This window comes from Mugil cephalus, chromosome 8, assembly GCF_022458985.1.
Source record: "Mugil cephalus isolate CIBA_MC_2020 chromosome 8, CIBA_Mcephalus_1.1, whole genome shotgun sequence".
Classification (NCBI taxonomy): Eukaryota; Metazoa; Chordata; class Actinopteri; order Mugiliformes; family Mugilidae; genus Mugil; species Mugil cephalus.
The window spans coordinates 17,307,351-17,328,325 of record NC_061777.1 but is presented as its reverse complement, the minus strand read 5'-3'; the positions used below and the strand labels follow the sequence as shown (position 1 = coordinate 17,328,325).

Below are 20,975 nucleotides of genomic sequence, written 5' to 3'. Positions count from 1 at the left end.
TCATCATATATCCGTCCTTGCTGTAATCTGAAACATGTACGATTTAGTTTTTAATTTACGTTTGTTTTTCTTTTAATATGATACTGAATGCAAACATCTGTCACTAAGGAAAAGTGCAACCCGCAGTGGAAAGTCAAACCAGTATCAGAAACAAACAGTCATAACATAAAGACTATGAAGTTCATGCAACATCCTCCTTTAAGTCAGTGAATCATCAACACTTGGACTGAGGTTGTACTATTCAAGTACTTTACATCTTTTCATGAAAAAATATACAGTACATGTTATGTATGTAGTGAATGTTGAATGATCATTACATGTTCCAACATTTCCTCGTCACCTGTTCCCATTCCAGAGCAATGAAGCACGAAAAAAAAAGAAAAAAAAAACATGAAATCATGTATAGTAGTTAACTTTATGTGTAATGTTCTGTTTTCTAACATGCAACAGAGCTTCAGTGTGGTTTCACTCCAGCCACCAGATGTATAGTCCTGCTATGCTACTCATATCGGATACAATTTCAGGAATGCAGATCCCCTGACCCTTTGCATAATGTTGAAGTCATACAGTACATCTGTCTAAGGACACTCTTGCGAAAACAAAGATTGCAACTTTTATTCTGGTATTTTGACAGAATCCCAACTTCTTCTAAGAACTGGAAATTCCACAAACCCACAACAAACTGGGAGCTTGATACACAGCAGTGCCTCCTAATTTCAGACCCTTAGAGTGTTGAATACCACTCACAATGGTAAATGGGTTTAGCTGTTCAGCATACCCACCGAAACCAAATCTCAGTTTGTTCTTCTGGAGTTCCAATAGCCTAACAATGCATGTGGTTTCACGGACATTGGACAAAAACTTGATTTATGGAAGCTGTTTTAGGCACTTTTAATCTGGGAGCTTTATACATGGATGTGTATTTATTTGAAGTCTTTCCTCTAGATTCAGAAAATGACATTGTCTTTTACCATTGGGCGTCTCTTGGCGGATGGCTGATGGCACCGCAGGGTGCTATGTCTAATGGACAGATCCTAATTCCTTCTGTTACCACTTTGCAGCGCGGCTGCCCACAGCCCACCTCCTGTTCAAAATATTTTCCCAAAAATTAAGTGTTATTCTCATGTGAACACCACAAGCATCTGCTGCTAGAGAGAAAAACACATTATCCCCCCCAGCCAAACATCACACATCAAAAACATGCACACGCAATTCTAAAAGAAGGTGCAGAAACATCGTCCCTGACCGGTTTTACATGTGGGTAACCGGTGTTACAGCATCTGCACTTATCTCAAACCTCAAGAATCCTGTGCCCTCCATCCCTCTAACATACCCCAAAAGCCAGAGTATATTTAGGTGTTACATTAGTTACAGCTCTTGTAAGTCAGTAACAGCTGACCAAACCCCCTCTTGTGGACACAAACAGACCAGCACTGTCCTTGAGGTGACATCTTGCTTTCCTACAAATCACTCGCTGAAAAGCCTTCGCGTAAACGTCAGTAATATTTGTGATTCATTTGCTTGTCCTTGATAAAAGATCGAACTCCCATTTTAATACACTAATTTCAAATCTCATAATTAGCAATCTCATAATCTCATAATTACAGAGGAAGTTGCTATCAGGCAAACAGCAATAAGCTTCGGGCAAAATTCAACTTAGATGCAAAGTGACCCTCCAATCAGAGAATCAGTTCATCCACCTCAATGGAAATGAATGCAAAACTCTCACAGTGCAGCAGGCGATTTTCACTGAGTGTTTATTCTCTGTAATGGATTTGTCCTTTCAGTGAACTCTGCCCTCCATCTCCAGTGCCATGCCACTGTTGTCTGTTACATTTCTGCAAACAAGGTGAATCACCTTCTCCTACCTGACAAAGGAATTCATTATCCTTTCTCCCCAGAGGACGGAGAAGTCGTCTTCTCAAATGTGTCTGCGGTATGGCCGCGCGCCAGAGAAGAAGACAGCGAAGTGATGTGCTAACAAGGATGAGATGGACTTCCAGACTCATGAATAAACTCTCAGTTCACGTCTTCGGTTTCAGCTGAGACACACCAAAGCCGCACACCACACCCCACTTGAGTGGACAAAAAAATAGAAAGGGGGGGTGGGGGTGGAGGGGGGGGGCAATAAATGCAAGAGCAGCAACATATTCGTGGAAAGCATGAATATGAGCTCAACATCTGACTCAAATCTTACATCGTTCGCATTGCTGTTGTCTTCTGTTTTTCTAGGAGTGCTGACATGACCAGGAAGCAAGCAGGCTGGTTTTTGACATATTGTTTTTTTTTTACACATAATTTGTAGCACAGAAAATTCGTCGTTGCCCAGGAGACTTCACTTTATTGTAGCAGAACAAGACGCTTAAAAGTAGAAAGAAAGCACTGTCTAAAGAGGGCTATCAGAAACGACAAATCCAAAAATGATCAAAAATCACATGTCCAACATGAAACTTACACCATCCAGAGACTATGAAGCTGATAACGATTGGCTGTGACAGTTGATAATGGCTCCTCATTAGGCTGTTAAACTCATTTAATCTTCCCATTACTAAGACTATTGGTGCAGCTGGCAGGGGCCCGTGTTTGGATTCCCCAGCAGATATAAGATGCCAACAGCTTGACACCATGCCAAGCTCCTGACAATGCTCTGAGAGAAATTATGGTGATGGTATAATGACTGCCAAAGACAACCACAACACAGCAGACAGACATGAAGGGGCGCGCTCCGCTCTCTGAATTGCCAAAGAAAAGTTATTTGACAGAAGGTGCAGAAAAAATATTTGAAGTCTCTTTCTTAAATGTGACAGCTTTGACACCCAGAGACGTCTACTAATGAACTACACATGCGACAAGATGGTACTCTTGACTTCAGACATTGTCGGGAGTGAGTAAGGGAAGCGTGTTTCTGCTCTAAATCCGCATCTGAATCCTCGACAGGACATTTCTGCTTCCCAGTGTCTGATTCTGTCTGAAATGGAAGCGCGTTGCAGTGGGTGAAGAGGCGTGAGGCCTCCTTGATAAATGGTAGCTCAGAGTCCCACACACCATCCTCTCTATGTCGGCACGTGCTACTGCAACTTAGCGGACCCAACACTTTGCAGTTTTAGGAAGAGGGAAATAGTCAACAGCAGTCATCCACACTTTATATCAACAACCCAGGTAGTCTATTTCCATGTTGAGTAGATTCCCTAAGCTAAAGCAACAATGGTGTCATCATTGAGCATGGTGCAGGAAAATGTTGGAGTGATAAAGAAGACCTGCCATTTGAATGTTCTCAGTTGATATTTGGACAAAGCTGTTTGAGTGTGGCAAAGTACGCACAACATTTGACTAAACAATTGATTGGTGAAATTTGTCTGGTCAAGCCCTTTGCATCTGCTGATGTAAGGGACTGGAGAAAATTATTTATTGGGAAGAAGAAGGTTGGATTTCCTTTTTCCCTTTTAAGAAAAGTGAAGTCCGGTTCATTGGAATATAAACATTTTAACCACCTGATTCATTCATTCATTCGTTATCTCTTACCGCTTGTCCTCTAGGGGTCACAGGTTACTGCAGCCTATCCCAGCTAGCAGCTCACTGGACATGAGGTCAGGTACACCCGGGACACGCCTGTCACATGGCTTCTTTTCCTGTTTTTAGGCAACAGTGGAAGTGAGCAGGTCATCCACACATGACGTGATTTGCTCGTCACTTTGTAGCCGACAGTTGGTCTGTGGTGGACATTTCTTGCTCTGGTTGCCTAGGTAACTCTCTTGTGTATATTTTCCACCTCAAAATGTTTCCATGTGAAACAAGCAGAACACAAAAATATTGCTAGCACGCTCGCTCGCTCTTTGTTGCCGTCACAGCTCTCTGTTTGAAACACAGTCAAGGACCATACGGCTCTATCTGGGTTCACCCCATGCTCCCCATGCGGTGACAGGTACCAAAGTAATGGATGGAGTTTCCTCTCAGTAAATGTTACCTCGTCAGATACCTCGCATCAAAGTTGAGGTTTGTTCGACTTGGTACTCACCCACTCTGCAATGACAACGTTTTTCGTTTGTTTGTTTTTTTTAACGTTTCATGGGTACAACTCACTAGCTTTTCCGCCGGCACTTGGTGACATTGTCAAAAAATATGTGGGACCGGTCAGAAATGTAGGCTACTCTAGCTTGTGTTTATGGAGTTGTTGGTTCATTACACCACAAAGACAGTGTTGTTTATGTGCTTCTCCCTCTTCACGTTGCCCTCTTCTGCGGTTATTTCCTTTCTGGTCGAAATCCAACCTTTCCACCAATCAGCCTTCAGCAAACACACCCAAACGTCACCTTGCTAGTAAAATAAGTTTCCTGTGTGTGATACAGAGCTTTTAGAAGAAACAGGTTAGTTACATAAATTCTTTTTTTTATTCATATTGGTCAGTTATTTTATCAGAGTTAAAGGTTTGGCCAATACACACATATAATACGTCATATTAAAATTGTGTCAGTTCAAAACAATATTTTTTAACCCCCACATTACTCCCCATGTTTTTCCAAACAATAATTTTGTTACAGCCCCTTACTTTTACCTTTACGCTATAGGGTTTTAAGTCAGTGTACACAAACCTTCAAATGTATAATATTCTGTTCTTATTCGACTTTAATTATTTATAGAATAAGACAACTCATTAATCCAAGACTCATGACTGATGTGAAATAGTCAGGGACGACCACATATCTGTTGGATATTACAGTGATGCAGAGTGAAGCAGAAAATTGAAGGGGAACTAGTACATAAATGAAAATAGACACTTATGTAGAACCTTTAGTATTTATTTAACGGCTTAATAACATTTTGTGCGATTACCCGAAATAATGGTCAAAGCTCAGATGTCCAGCTACATGACCGGCCGCTGTTAAATCATTTTATCAATTAGTAGTGGAGAGAGCCGGACCACGGTCCTGAATACTGCGTTCTGATTGGTCCAACCGCAGAACTCATTCAGCGCTCCCATATAAACCCGTGCAGACTTGACATCGGTGCTATCTGTCATGCAAGTCCAAAGGATAGTGAGGAGTCCAGTGTAGAGAAACTGCTTGCAGAAATTGCTTGTGATAGCCCACATTTGTTCTGTTTTTGCGCAGCAGAAGCTTTTGGAGCGTTATTCTTATGAATTACACACAAAGCAGGAGCCGTCTTTTTACGTTTAGTTGTGTCATCTGTATTGAGAGGACGATGCCTTTGAGGACCGCACTTTTTCTCCTGATGGTGCTGAATGCATCTGCATATGAACTGGATCAAAACGAGTCATATTCGCCCAGGAGAGCACGCTTTTCTGCCAATAGCCCTGGTAAGTAACACGCTGTTTCCATATCTCAGAGTGCACTGCTTGCTCTTTTTTCTTTACACACCTTATAGAATGTACAGCCTTGCATTTGCTCGCATACTATGTGGATGTTGTTGTTTTTTTTAATCACAATTTTTATTTGGCCTATGCAGCCTTTTCTGTCTAAGCGAGCGCGTTGATTCTCGGAGAAGGCTGCGGGATTAACGCGGTGGTTTTTGCCGGTGTCCTGCCGGCAACAGATGAGCATGGAGCTTGGTGCTGACACCTGAGAGTGCAGGCTGTGTCATGCTGTTAGTCTCTTTCTCTTGGCTTTGGCTGCTGCATTATAGTGGACTTTAGGGGGTTTCAGTGCATAAAACATAACGTTTCCTGTGTAGGCTTCCTGTGGAGTAGTAAGAAGTAGGTTACACAATGGTACCTTTTCCCTCAGCAATCCTCAGAAGAAAAAAAAAAAAAAGCTAACCTGCTTGTCACTGGGGCTGTGGCTTTGGGTTAAAATGCAATCCTATTAGTTGTCATTTATATCTATTGAAGAGGAAAAAATAAAAAAAAATAAATCTGAGCCAAAATCCTACTGTAAAACACAGACCTGTATGGCTTCATTCAAATGTTTGACTTTTCCTGTACATACAATGGTACGGCTCAGGGATAAAAGGCAGTGGGTAACAGGGATGCTCATTCCATTCTGCAAGAATTGCTTCATCATCATAAGATTTGCAGCTCACTCTCTGTATTTTGAGGGCAATCTCTGGTCCCCAATGGCAGGCAGACTCTATCTTACTGTGCGGGTCAACATGGGGCCCCAGATTCAAAGGCTGCCAAGTAGGCTTAGGCTCCTCTGTGACATTTCTTAATGGTTATTACAAAGGATTTGAGTCAGGCTGCTTGCCATCTCAGTGGATTCTCAGATGAAGAATAAGTAAGGCCAACTATCTGGACACACTGATTTACAGATTATGTTTTATAGCTCTGCCTCGGTGTATAATTTCAACTGCACGGACTTTGAGCTGTGTCCCTCATGGACAAGATCGGTTTTTGGCACATAAATCAAAAGGCTGAATACTGCTGCAGGGTGGCTGTTGGAAAGGTTTTTGCAAAGATGGAGAACGGTGTTACCGGTGGGTTAGTCGGCATGCTAACTGCTCACATCATGTGACACCTTAAAATAATTACGGCAGCATTTTCTAAATGTGTTTCCGTTATGTAGATGTGAATGGGAGCAAATCTTGATATTTAACCGGAATGAGTTCATATGGTTTGGAGTCCTGAAATCCAGTTTGACAGTTGGAGCTCATGTAAATAACTGGTGGCGGTATGTTCCAGTGTGTGTGCAACGGATACAAGTGGATGTCTATGTGTGTCTACAGGCACGCCAACAATTTTCAGGAAACTCTTTGGTATTTCTGTTCATCCAAGTGCTGCTGAAAAGAACCAAACAGTGGAATACAAGTCCCTGCCAAGAGAAAAGTGCAACAGTGCCAAATAGTGTCTGAGCCTCTTAGAGTTGTAAGGTGTCCAATCTCTAGTCAAGTCACTGTTTGCCCCGAGTGACTGTGTGTCTTTTGTGAATCACTAAAGTATGAAAATACCTCTTTGTCCGCTGCATTTTTTTTTAGCTGAAACCCTGGCAACCCTTGTGTAATGAGCTCAGTGAGTGTGCAGTGATTCCCAGTGAAGCCACTGTTGGCTCCCCTGCTGATGGTTCATTCTCTGTGCCCACAGCAGATGTGGCACGCTGTCTCAACAGTGCCCTCCAAGTTGGCTGCGGAGCCTTCGCCTGCCTGGAAAACTCAACTTGTGACACAGATGGCATGCATGACATTTGCAAGTCCTTCCTATACAGTGCTGCTAAATTTGACACTCAGGTACACACTTTATTTCTCACTTTCGTCGTGCACTTCGTGAGCCGTGTAGGATTACATGGGTGTGGCTTTTCAGGGCAAGAATGTGTAAGCACCCCTGTTTTTTCTTTGTTTTTGTTTTTCTGCAGGGTAAAGCATTTGTAAAGGACAGCCTTAAATGCATTGCTAATGGCATCACCTCAAAGGCATTCCCCACCATCCGCCGCTGCTCCACCTTCCAAAGAATGATATCAGAAGTTCAAGAGGAGTGTTACAGCAAGCTGGATATCTGCACCGTTGCCCGGTCCAACCCAGATGCTATTGGTGAAGTGGCACAGCTCCCGAGTCACTTCCCCAATAGGTGAGATCTTCCTCTACTCCACAAGTTATTGTCGTTACAGAATTTAAACTCTTTAGGCCGAGAAGCTCCTGCAGTGATCAATAAGACGCTGACACGTGTCTGCAGGTAGCTTTGAATGGCAAGAGCTATGCGTTTCACAAATATACAAATACATGCCCCTTCAGCCTGGATTTACTGAAGTCGTCTGTTGTATTGACAACATTTGTATTGATTTCTATGTTTTGGTTACCATCTACTTCATACATTCTTTCATACAATGAAAGAAAATCAAACAGGAATATCAAGTTTGGATGTTTTGGTTCCTATTGTTGTTGTAATACATGAAGGATTGCATTTTGGGTGGTGGATACAAAATAATAGGAGGGTGGAGCACAAAAAGCTTTGCTGTGACTGGAGCCGGGATGGCTACTCCCATATAGATGACATGAGGCCATACAGCATGTGTGAAAATACAGAGAAATCCTATACCACTATAGTGTTTCTCTACTACGTAAAAATTAATTCCGCAGTGATTTGTTGTCCTAGGTTTTATGGTAAGCTGCTACAGAGCCTGATGGACTGTGATGAGGACACGGTGGATCGCGTTAGGACCAGCATGGTGTCGCGGCTGGGCCCAGAGATGACCATGCTTATTCAGCTGCTGCAGAACAAGCCCTGCCCATCCACTGCTGCGGCTGCAGCTGCCGCCATCCCGACTGGAGCGGAGGGCCGTGGGAGCTGGCGCTGGTCCATGGGTCCCCATATGTACAAGATCCAGCCTAATCTGCGAAACAGAGACTCTGCCAGTCATTTTGGCAAAAAACGCTCTGCTAGTGACAGCTCCTAACTTCCACTCAGATTCAGAAAACTCCACACACTCCTACAAAACATCACAAAAGCTCCTCTATTCCCTAAAGGTGAAAAACTCCATTCCTCTGCTAGACTGGAAGTTACAGAAATATGCACCTCTAGGGAATGCCGGACCGCCCATAGAGTTGATATCAGTTTGATTGTTGTTATATTGTATATCCTACACTTTAGGCTTAAGAGAACCCCTCTTCCATGGACTTGTTCTCAAACGTGTCCGCTCACAGTTAGTGCTGAACATGTGGCTGTTGCATTTGTGCAACATGGTCCTGTTCACTCCTCTTCACATCCTCCAGCAGAGATGAATCCTAAAGAAGTCTTTTGATGCCAAGCCAAAAAAAATGAGAAAAAAAATAAAAAATAGCCATAGTGGTTCACGCCTCTAGAGCACAAGCCAGTACAGTAAAAGATAAAACCACTATTTCATAATTCTGATATTTGTACACGGATAGAAATCAGTGGTTGGAATATTATTGATTCGTTTTTAGAGACGGGAAATTATTGGTAGATGTATCTAATATTTCAGCAACGAAATAGGTCAAATTGTGAGCATGAGATGTGGAGTGAGTTTCATAGCGTTTTTTTTTTTTGTTTTGTTTTTTCTGACATAACACTTAAATGTACTGTATACCAAGTTATCAGCCATAGCTAGCCCTCTAAAAGAGAGCGCTCATACGGAGTGAGGTCTGCAGAGGTTTCATGATAACCTTTGAGAGGTTACCTTAAACTGACCAAAAAACTTCAAACTGCCCTGAATGCTATTCATGAAAATACCAAAATTCTGTATAGCTATAGCACTTATAATTATTATTATTATTATTTTCTGTTGGCATATGTAGCCTTGGTCATGTATGTTTCGAATCATTAATCCTGCACACACTGTAAGGATTGTGTAGGACATGGCCAAGTCTATCAGAGAAAGTCCTTTTTGCATCTTTTATCCAGACACTTGCAATGCATAAGACTGTTGAGCTCTACATGAGTGGTGTTTAGTTGGATCTGTGTCCATGGTCTTAACTCAGTGCGAAGCAGTCGTGTATGTGCAGTAGTCGATTAGCACGTTCACCGATGAGACTGAGAGCAGCCATCTTCTTGGACTGATGATCGTCGTTCTCTGAGGTGAATCACGTGACATACACACTGGCTTCCAATGTCAAGATAGAGAATGACTATTTAAAATAAGCCTTGTTGGAATGATATTTATTTTCCTACTATATTATTTAATGTTTTTTATTTTTTATTTTAATGCATTATTGTAGTTCTAATTAGTTTACAGATGTTAACAAAAAGCAGTTCAGTCATGGCTCCTATTTAAACATGAGCTCTATGCCAAAAAAAAAGAAAAAAAAAAAGAGTGAGGCGACACTCACCGAGTGACTGAATGGGACCCATGTCATGACTCTGTGCTGGCCATAGGGGAACAAGGTTGGTCATTCAGGTCAGGTGAATATACTTTATGGGTGTTACAAGGGACCACAACAAAACATTAGCCTAGTTTTGACACACTTTCTGGTTTAAAAAAGGTTGTCGCTGCAGCTGGCAGTTGCGCATGTGCAGTGCTGAGGGTTTGTGTGCATTTCTGATGATTGAACAGGTTTAAAGACAGCGAAACAAACACCTGCATTATGTATCCTGTCAGGGACGGCTTGTACACGATCACTTCTCCTACATGAAATATGAATACAAGCAATATATGAAATATGACCATAAAAGTAACCAGAATATTAAGAAACTAATAAAGTCATATTCCCATCACAAGTACCCTAAACTATTAGTTCCAGGAACCTTTCTTCAAGGGACTTAAAGGTTCTTGCCATTGGCTGCATTTCTAAAAAGCTGTTATATTTCATGCAACTATACAACAATGTGTTCCACTCCAGTCCAGTAGGTGGCAGTAATGCAAAGGACTAAACAACAACAGTTAAACTACTTTATCTGATTGACAGACATGAGGGAGACTCGACAACAATGCAACAGTAGTAACCGTGTAAGAGAGTACAGCTGTGTTTGGGTTCCTCTTAATTTACTGCATTGATAGCAACCATAGAGTCAAATAAACAAATGTAATATAGACAAAATTCTACACCCAAAAAAAGCAAACACAATTTTACACGCATACAACTGCAGAGACTGAGGACGAGATGAAATGTTGGGAGCGCCCGACCAATCAGAAACGCTCTGCATTATACGTCCCAAAGTTCCTGCACGTCTGAAAAGTACTATCAACTGATCACAGACTTTTAATGTCGTGGTAACGTAGACTCTGGTAACTGCGGTGAAAACGAGACTAGAGGTTCTTAGTTCTTGGGTCAAGCCGCTTAAGATTGCACTGGTATTTTACAGACCAAAACCTACCGGTGTGTGTAAAGACACATATTTGATATAGAAGCGTAGTCACTATGAAGGGTCTTAATGCTGGTGTTTGCTTTGATCCGTATGCAGTGGATAGATGGTGGTTTGGCACCATAAACGTCAGTAAGATAATCAATGACTTAGTTAGCTAGAATACATTATAGATATCTGTTCACATTTAAAATGCAATATAGAAGTTAACTTTGAAGCAGGGTCGGGTTCAGTTCACTAGAAAACAAAACAATTCTGAAAATACCCTTGATTAAGAATTCTAACCATGCGATTTGGTCGCAAAATTAATTTATAAATCAGTTAGTAGCTATTGCCTGATTTTCTTTTCTTTCTTTGACTTCTTGAAAGGAACCGAACCCACTCCTGTCTGAAAAAAGGTGAATTTGTATATTGAAGCACAGAGGAGATGTTTTATTTTTCAGTGTCTATTTAATAGCTATGTTAAGAATTCCAAACTATGCAATAATCCCACACAAAGGATTTACAGCAACACAGAAATTGACCTTCATTTCATTCAGTGCCAGCCAATGCTGTGTGATTGAAGCAGCAGCGCGTGTGAACTCATACGAGACTCAGTGTGAAGGCATTGCTCCGCTATGATGCTTTCCGTTTCTGTGTTTTTTGTAAACTAGCATTCCTTTTGTTCTGTGAAGACGATCATTTCTTTTGCGTCACGCGGTGCGAAGCGACAGCTGAAGGAATCACTTGGGAAGTCAAGAGCTATAGTCACACTGTAGTATATCCTAGCTTATATTTTATGTTAAATATGCACTTTGCATCTTAACCACTATAAAGGGCATTGAAACATTGAGTACATGTGCAACTGAGGCATATTTTATTCACCCCGTGAATGGAGATGAGTTTGAATATTTCGCATCCTGAAGGGTCAGGGCTTCTTCATGTACTATTGATACATATGTCTGTATCTCTGTTGTCCATGGGTAAATCCAAACCCCAACAGCTGCTGCTAAGTTACTGCTACCCTGTATGATGCTGTGCGGATGCCTCTCTGCTGTGGTCGCTTTGATCTGTCAACACACAGTGAACTCAGCATTGGTCCACATTTACATTTTAAAACACCCAGCCATGTTTCATATTTATTTTCTACAAACATTCCTCGTGTCAAAGATATTTGGCAAGGGCAAATTGACTGTTTCCTCACGAAGTCTCATGAAATGGAATTTATAGAGAATGTACCTGTATACTGAATGTCTCTTTCAACAAGGACATGCCCACGTTAGATGACCGATGAAGGCTATTAGGGGAAAAAGAGTAATTTCGATTTCTTTCTGTTTTAGATTTTTAATTCAAGTGTAGGGGGCTTAAGGTGGTACTGTATGGTGGTATTGTTAAATGGACCCATGGTGAGTTTTGTGAAACTGTTACTGTCAATACTAGAGACAAAAAAAGAAGAAAAAAAATCTCCCTCTCTTCTGGCACTTCATGGTACTCTTTCCTCTCAAGACTTGAAATAGATCGATAAATGTTGTTGTGCTTAAACAAAATCTAAAAGCTTTGGTGACTAGTAAAGTTTATTTTGTATTCATATATAAGTGACAGTTATTTTACTATCAGATTCAAAAAGTTATCGCAGATTTTAGGAGATTACTGAAGATCCTGATACAGATGCTACGTATGTAACGCATGATTGACCCTTGTGAATCACTTGCACTTTAAAATATACCCATATACATATATGCCCATACTGTGTATATGTTTGGGTTTTTTCTCTGTACTGAAAAGTCATGAAAGATACAGATGCATCAGTTGTGTGTCTTTTGCTGAACAGAAATAAAATATTTATCATATCTGGCATATGGTATGAAATTTGTTGCTTTGCATTCACCAGAAAAATGCCTGCGACTTAATGACTTCTGTTTATCTATCTGCAAACTGCACAACGTGTAATTTAATGGATGGGAGCTGATAAAAAAAAAAAAAAAAAGGTTTCCAGTTCTGAAGATGGATTTATGCCCTGACTTAAAATGATGTTTGGGAACATGTGCATACGTAGAAAGGTCAAGACTCCAGCAGCATTCGTTGTAAATCAATAATGTACAAACACATATACAGTACATATAAGCCAAAAGGGCACCTGCAACGTGAGCTAGGTCATGTGACATCAGGCCGACCAATCACACACCTCCACATACATATATATACAGGCCAGGGAACGCCTAAAAGTGTAGACTGGGTATATTGACACTTGGTTTCTGACCTGTCATTGGACCAGAGAGTCAAAGGGAAGAATGCCCAGTAGAGGTTAATAGTGAAGCTAAGATATATAAGCAAGATAAAAATAGTATAAATGAGGCACATAAAAGTGTGTGTGCAAAAGAGTTTAAATAAAAATAAATGCATGTACATGATTGGTTGTTTCTATTTAAAGTGGTGCATTCTTTACATTATTTAAATTGTCCCTTGCAGTGTATTTCTTGATGACCATGATGAAGGCCACAAGCTGAAAAGCATCAGTCTAATAAAGTTCATTTACTACAAGTGCTGCTGGAGTCTTGACCTTTCTGCAGTTTCTTTTCCTCCTCCATGCATTTTAGTAGCAGGTGAAGTTGCATAAAAGTTCTCATGAAAATCTCCAAAACTCATTAAGGCAGAAGTACGAAATGATTATTCATCAAGGTGCTGGAGTACTGTTGTGTGACAGACATGAAGCGTGTTTTCTGAAACACTTGGTGAATTTGCTAATTTGGTAAATTGCCTCCATCACCTCCACTTCCAATACACCCCATAATCTACAATAAATGTGTCACCCATGACTCCACAATAATATCCGGGGCTATTAGCGTTTCTAATTTCCTGAGCTACATGAACAAAAAAAAATAAAAAATGAAAAGATTGCAATCATCTAAAATATTTGGTGCCACCTTCCAAAGAGCTGCATCTGTCTGTGGAGCTTACATTTTAGCACATATGAACCAGTGAATATGGGGAATAGACTCAGACATCCAGAAAATTAAAAATCAAGCCTGCCACACTGGGGACTGGGACAGTATATGATAAATATAATGAATTAACCATGTGGGAATGTGGTGCCTATTTGTGAATACAGGAGCCGAGGTTTGAATTAAACTGCACATCGAATGCTACATAAACAACTGTATTGACAGCAGCAAGTGAAGGTTGAGCTAGACGACAGCTGAAAAGGCAGCAAAACATATATATACGTTTATATTTGGAACATTGTTTCTGACTGCTTAAAAGGGGCGTGTATACAGGAACAGACAAGAGACCACGGCCGGGAATGAAGTTTAACTTGTAGCGATGACAGGCGGAAAACCTTTAGCAACCTTTAACGTGGAGTGAGTGGGTACCAAGTTGAACTAATTTCAACGATGAGCAAAGAAACAGGATGAGAAAACAAGTCTATTGCCAACAGTGCTGCCAGACGCATGATAATTATCGTATTTGTACGATAATATCACCCTCTGTATGGTCAATAATTTCAAAAATCCCATAATGAAAAAATTGAAAGACATTTGGTTCCACCTTCCAAAGAGCTGCATATGTGAAGCTTACATTTTAGCACATATGAATCAGTGAATTTAGGGAACAGACTCAGACGTCCAGCAAATTCCAAGTACGATCATTTGACCCTCTCAGTACGTTTGCTATTAGCAAAGACAAACAGTTCTGTTACATTATTTAAAGATAAAACTGCAATATATAAGCTATACTATGCACGGCCTGTGGTGATGTTTCGGTCCTGAGCAACGTCAAATTGATAATTTCCCTCAAAATACAATAATTTTAAGCTTCTGGTGCGATAATTTGTCATTTACCCTCCAGCAACACTGATTACCAAATTCAACAGCAGGTTCAAAGGATGAGGTGAACCCAGGTGGAGCGCCAGTGTTGTTGACATTTCTTTTTGCAAATAGAGGGAGAATAGAAGAGCTTTCTCCGTCCACACACTAGCAATATTGTGAGGTTTGTTTCACTCGAGAGACATTTAGGGTGGGAACTGTATCTGGAATATACTCTAGTGATCAACTGCAGAAAGCAGCGGACAATCAAATGTGACTTTAGTCCATATGTTCACCCTTCTTTTGTCTCTGTTTTGGTCTCCTCCGGCTCCAGAGATGTTTTGAAACTGAAAACATTCAAGGTTACCGACCTGAACTGAAGAAGTCATATCGTTCTGCAGCTGCAGGCAAACCTAGGGTCAGATTGACGATTATCTGTAGGTACATCAGTACAAGCCACCTCTTTCACATCACGCATTGTCACTTGATACACTGTTAATATAAAAACATTGATTAGAGCCACCTAAAATGTGCTGCCATAAAGAGAAAGGTGCACTGGATATGTGTGCTGTGAGACGAGTGCGTCATGTGAGAGCAGCAGAGGAATCAAGTAGACCGCCTGGCTTTATTTCATCTCTGCTCACGATATGCTTGTCCTCAATGTGGCGAGCCATTATGGCACCACCTTCCTCTTCCAGCCTGAGCTCCTTTAGCCATCGAAGTGCTTCTCTGACGCCGGCCCTGCCTTGCTAGGATTCATCTGCGACGGTGCCAGTTCGCCTATGCTAAGAGCAAAGATTCCCCTTCAGATATATGTCCTGTGAAATTGCTGATCTTTACTGCCTCTATAGGTATCCGTCAGATTCTGATCATATAGCTCTCAGCTCTGCTTCCATGTCAAACAATGTGCATTATATGGAGGCCTCTCATTTAGGGCACCACCTTAATAGCAGCCAGTAGATTTTTGTTATTTCTTGTCACATGAGTGAGTTCAAATCTACAGCCTTACTTTTTCTACACATTTTATTGTATACTCACTGCTAGCCTTGAAGGAATGATACCCAAAAAATGAACATTGTGTAAGTACTGTGTTGCTTATTCTGTAACTAGCGGGATATCACATTCTTTCCAGTGCGTGACAAGATAGATTCTCTATTAAGCGCAAATCATTGTAACATAACATTGCTACGCTTTAGCGCATATAGCCTCAGCATGCGTGACAAATCTTGCAGGAATCATCGCGAAGGAAGCTGAAGGACACCTCCTGATGAAAATGAACTTTCTTAAACTTCCGCGCAAACGAGCTGAAACTGCAAAGTGCCTGTTTGGCTCGAGAGCCCGAGGAAAAGAGGGGGCAGAACGCAAGAGGCGGCGTGGACGCTAATCTCAGTCAGAGGGAGATATAATTTCATGCCTATTTAGAGAAGAGTCCTGAAGGGCTTTCTCATCAGCCGCTCTCCAGTCTCATGGATAGGTGATGCAGCAGCTCTGCACACAGATTCTATCATCTCCTTCTTTAAAGAGACATTCACTCTCAACTCATCAAGCAGGACGGACGGAGCACGACACTGTTGAATTTTTTTCCACACGGTCCATTTGAAAAAAATCTGCCTCTCACTCTTTCTGCCCACTTGCATAGCAGCAATTATGCAGCGGGCAACTTTTAAAAGCAATTGGGATGGAATTACTGCTTTCAACACACACACAAAAAAAATCTTGTTGCCAGGAAACATTTGAACAGATCTCTGACCCTGCCTATTCACTTTGTTGCCTGTTGCTTGGATTGCTGCCGAGTGTATCACAACGCTGACAATCACAACCGGAGTAATAATGAATAATGACGAAATTAGAATATCATTATGCAGATGCAATTCATACCATCTGCTTGTGTTTTTTTTATGCAACATTGCTGCTTTTTAAATCTGGTAGCGAGGCAGGGCCAGCAGACACAGTGTTAAAGGACCTTCTGCTTTGAATTGTGTAAACCTCCTGCCCCTGCACGTCTGTAAAATACATCTGCCTGCAATGCTTATAGCGTTGCACGAATACAAGCAGTGAATGCATGCATTTCTTCCGGGCAGATCTGCGGGAGTGCACTCATTTGCACGGCATTACAGGGTGCTGCACGGCCTCTTTGAGCAAACAGAGTGACCCTGACTGAAGTCAGTGATCACAAACGGAGGTAGAGTTTTCAATAAAGAGATAAGCAACAAAACCACTATTGTTTTAACCTCTTGATCAAATTCTGAGGGAGGAAAGCAGTCTATCCATAGTGCATGCATAGTGTGAGCAATTTGATCGGACAAAAGAACAATGCAATGCGGTTAGTGCGGTACGGCAATTACTTCTCCCCTCTCCCAGTGTGTTTTATATTCATTATGTCCTTCTCTTTCCCATGAAACTTGTGGCATATTCATCAGCAGTGTGACAAATTAGATGTGCAGTGAAATGGAGTATGACTGAGAGCAGTGGAAGATTAGATCCACTCCAATCTTACCCAGCAATCACTATCCCTTCATTTCTGTGGGGAAATACCCAAGGACGGGAAAGAAAATTAGATCAAATTTGACTGAAGAAAGAGCTGGAGTGGCGGGGGGAAGAGATGAAACAGAGCTTTTTCCATTTCTGCCAAAGCATCTCACTCAGAGCATTGCTCTTGGAAATGCAATGCAGTTTGAGGTTCTGAACACGCTCAGTATATAAAACCTAACCTTCACTCAGTTACACCGAAAATATAGATGTTACGTTCAGCTCGTTTTGTCGCCATCCATTTTCTCCCCTATTTGCACAGTTTATGCACCGAGCGTCTGCCAACCGAGCCCCAGATTCAGTCCCATCACGAGTGCAGTTTGAAACGCTCTCGACCACTCTCAAATGTTGCTTCCTCTTGCAGAACCTGGCTATTTTAACGGATCTCACACTGAACGTTGGAAACCATATGCAGGTTTAACCGATATGAGTGAAATCATGCTCCACGCCCTTCTTCTTTTTATTTTTTTTAGAGGAGATATGAGAAGAAGAGAAAATATGTGGCTTCATTTGTAAGTAAGTTGCACCTTTCTTGCCTTTCTGTGAAAACGGGCGGAACTGTCAAGACTACACAAAGAAACACGCCCAAGACTGACCAACAGATAAGAAATTCACAGGCACGATTGTCCAAAGAAAACTTCCCAAGAAGATCTCAAGAAAAAAGACAATGGACATGATGATATTAAGATACCGTACACGAAAGGAAGCGCCCAGTCATACAGACACTGAAGCCAACGCAAAAGTGGATTTGCACTAATATGCTCTGTAATGCAAGTGTCAAATGGACAATAACACAATAAATATTAGAATAAATAAAGGATATTCTCCCACTTGCTGATCATCAAGTGTGGATAAACACATTTGGAATTAATAAAGTCTAACAGAGACACCTAGTGGCCGAGGAGCAGGCTGCGCCGATTTCTTCATACAGGAAACAAGGCTTCTGCTAACAAACCGTAATTTCATGTGAAAAGAGAAAACCACAAGCACTCCACACAAAGCCTGCACTGTGATGCAGTAGTCTGTCATGTCAGATTTAAATGGCTGTTTCAAAAGAGTCACTGTGCTTGTTGTTCTACAGTTTCGGAGATCTGGTCCAATTCTTCATTCATCATTTTTGTTTATATCAGTTTTTCAAGAACAAGCAAAACTTTCTGTTATAAAACACAAACATACTAAAGACTTGCAGATGGTGTGCTCCGTTACACCAGTGCATCTTTACTAGGAAGCATGAACCAGTCCATAATAATGATGACTTGGGGGTAAAATGTTAATATAATCTGAAACACTGACTGAAACATGCACTGAAGGAAATACTTGATCAATTGTAAACAGTTTTGACAGGATGACCCTGATGAACGCAATGTGTTGGTCTAATAAAGTTGTTCCATTTGTTACCAGTCCTGCCAGAGTCTTGAACCTCCTACAGTTTTGTACAGAATATGGCCACACATGTACGTGATATCTTCTTATTTAACCTTTGATCAGAGATATTACAGACCAAGGGAGGAAGTTACAGTTACACTGTAGAAGAACGAGAGATGAAGCATTTTGATGAAGAGTTTGGTGGCTGGTGCAGGTAATACTAGGTATAATTTAAAAATAAATATATAATTTACCAATATTAGTAAATGCTTTAAGTGATTAATGGGAATTTTAGCCGGGAAAAGGGTTTGTGATTTCTTTCCAGAGGTGTAAAAATAACTGTTAATTGCCTTCTAGTAGAAGATTAAACGCCCAAAAACTATTAGGACAAAAATTGCTCTGTTGTATTTATTTAGGGTCAAAAGCAGTCCAAACATTTCAAAACAAATGTACAGTACCAATCACTCTGTTATACCACAGCCAGTTATACTTTGCAAACAATGGCTGTTTTTGTCCTCACTGCGATCATGTCCAAACATAAAACGCAGTTAAATAAACATCTCTCTGAGTTACTTAAAAGGAAACAACTTAATACCACGACCTTCACAAAGTTAATACTGGGTGCAGCATTGTTATATTAGAAAGAATTTGTTTTCACTAGATTACATAATAAACTGGAAAAAGTGAGTATATATGTAGACACGAAGAATAACTGCTTTTACCATGATAACTACACCTACTATAACCCTATATAGTCTCGTCTATAGTCATAAAAACCTACTTTCACATCAAGAGTGACAATAACTAGGGTCAACATTTTAAACAGTTTTATCATTTCTAACCACTGGCGCACCCTGCTGCCTAGAGTAGCATCCTTCAGCTTCAGTGCGTTTCTTTTTAACCCACAGAGCAGACTGTAAGAAAACGCTCCCATATCTCATGACTAGACGAGTCTCTTTACCTGAAAGGAAATGTCAGTGTCACATAACATTTTGATGAGCATCTTCAGTTGCATATAGGCCACAGGAAGGTTGGGTTCAGTTTCAGGCGGCGTAAGCCAATTCTATGTCGTCTTTCAGCTGCTATCAGCCTCCTATTTTGCTGTATGATGAATTAGGGGTAGTTGTGGTAAACTGTACTTCTTGTGTTACAGAGAGGGCACATATGGTGGAATCAGTGGGAAAGGCTTTGATTTTAAGCAACAGTGGACACAGAGACTCGGAGGGAGCATTGCTCCGAGCCCTCGTCGAAAACTGCTGCAGCAATTAAGTAATTTACTCATCAAACCGGACACCCTGAAATCCCCAAGGTGTCAGAGAATTGACAGTTGAGTTTTTTCACTGTCTGCTTTTGAAGTTCAGGTTTCTTGGTTTGTCAGTTTGTTTCACTGAATATAGGTGGTTACGAATCTGGCATTGGGTTTTGTGGTCTTTTAAAACTGTGGTGAAAAGAACAGATCCAGACAGCAGCCAAAGCACCTGTAACTTTATACCAAATAAAACAATATGGCATAAAATAAATCAATCAAAGGCTTTGGTCCCAGTAGAAGGTCTTATTGCGTGTTTTACTACCATATTTCATACTTTACAGGGAGAGAGCAGACCACTATTGCCATTAACTTTTGAACTTAATATCTGAAAACGTTTCCCTCCTGGGGGCCTCCCCTCGGAGGTTTACTGGCTACAACCAGACCCTGAGGCAGAACCAGAATTCATTAATGGGATTACACATCTCGACTGGCATGATAGCAAATTGGGATGTGTTGCTAGGAGGAGTAAGGTCTTAGCCAATGCCACTGCCCCCCCCATCTTTAGAAAAGCCACTAAAATTTAATAAGTATTTGAAAATTATTCTTTTATTCTTTAAGTCAAACCTATTTGAATTGTGTTCATTAATGACTAGATTTGCTTTTCTCTTACTACAGAATATGAGTGACATAATAATAAAACACAAACTAATATACTGAATATTTCATGAAAGATTCAGAATTATTTAATTCTTAAACTAAATAACTCTGTGTGCCTCCGCTGAGGTTTCCCCAAAAGTCTTGAGAGAGGCCAAGCTGTGGATTTGCTTGTTTTTTTGAATTACTTTAACTTTGATACGAACTGGTTCTAACTTTTCCCAAACAGTAATTTGGACAGTGTTTGTATTGTCTTGAGCCACAGAAGCCCCAGCCAGCTGCAGTCAGACTTGTCAGCTGCATGCGTTTTCACTTGATGTATCAGTTACTTAATCTTCCACTTTGCTGCCTTTTATTATTCCACTAAAATCTCTCTAATCTCTCAAAGCCTCTTAATGCGGTGATCCGAAAACGAGACAGGAAAATTCCACTTTTGCTAGTTTTTTCATGGTGTGGCAATTTGTGGCAATAAAATTAATTGAAAATTCACCATTAAAATCCCATCATGAAAAACAAGGCTGTATTGAGGAAACGGCAGCTTAACTGCAATGAGGGTCAGCTGTGCAATTTGGAGATAATGTTGTTTTTTTGAGCGGTTGTGGGGCAAGTAGTAGAAAATAGTGAGAGACAAGAGCACACCAGTTAATAGTAAATGTAGCTGGTTGCACAAACAGAAATTTGCCAAATTAAAAAT

The 20,975-nt window shown here is 40.9% G+C and overlaps 1 protein-coding gene across 2 annotated transcripts; it reads left to right on the top strand.

Moving 5' to 3' along the window:
• The first annotated feature begins 4,841 nt into the window (after positions 1-4,841).
• Positions 4,842-12,536, top strand: stc1 (stanniocalcin 1). 2 transcript variants are annotated; one of them, XM_047590892.1, is made up of 4 exons: positions 4,842-5,314; positions 7,037-7,176; positions 7,302-7,513; positions 8,039-12,536. In XM_047590892.1, the coding sequence occupies exons 1-4, from the start codon at positions 5,134-5,136 to the stop codon at positions 8,337-8,339; spliced, it is 834 nt and encodes a 277-aa protein (XP_047446848.1). In that variant the 5' UTR covers positions 4,842-5,133; the 3' UTR covers positions 8,340-12,536. The 2 variants fall into 2 exon arrangements, with proteins under 2 accessions (XP_047446848.1, XP_047446847.1); XM_047590891.1 differs by having other exon boundaries at positions 7,034-7,176.
• Positions 12,537-20,975: the final 8,439 nt, after the last annotated feature.

Bases quoted from the DNA above. Each gene is read 5' to 3' on its own strand.
- stc1 (XM_047590891.1), top strand. From the start codon at position 5,134: ATGAATTACACACAAAGCAGGAGCCGTCTTTTTACGTTTAGTTGTGTC. The intron at 5,315-7,033 runs GTAAGTAACACG...CTGTGCCCACAG, and splicing joins CTTTTCTGCCAATAGCCCTG to CAGATGTGGCACGCTGTCTC. The intron at 7,177-7,301 runs GTACACACTTTA...GTTTTTCTGCAG, and splicing joins CTGCTAAATTTGACACTCAG to GGTAAAGCATTTGTAAAGGA.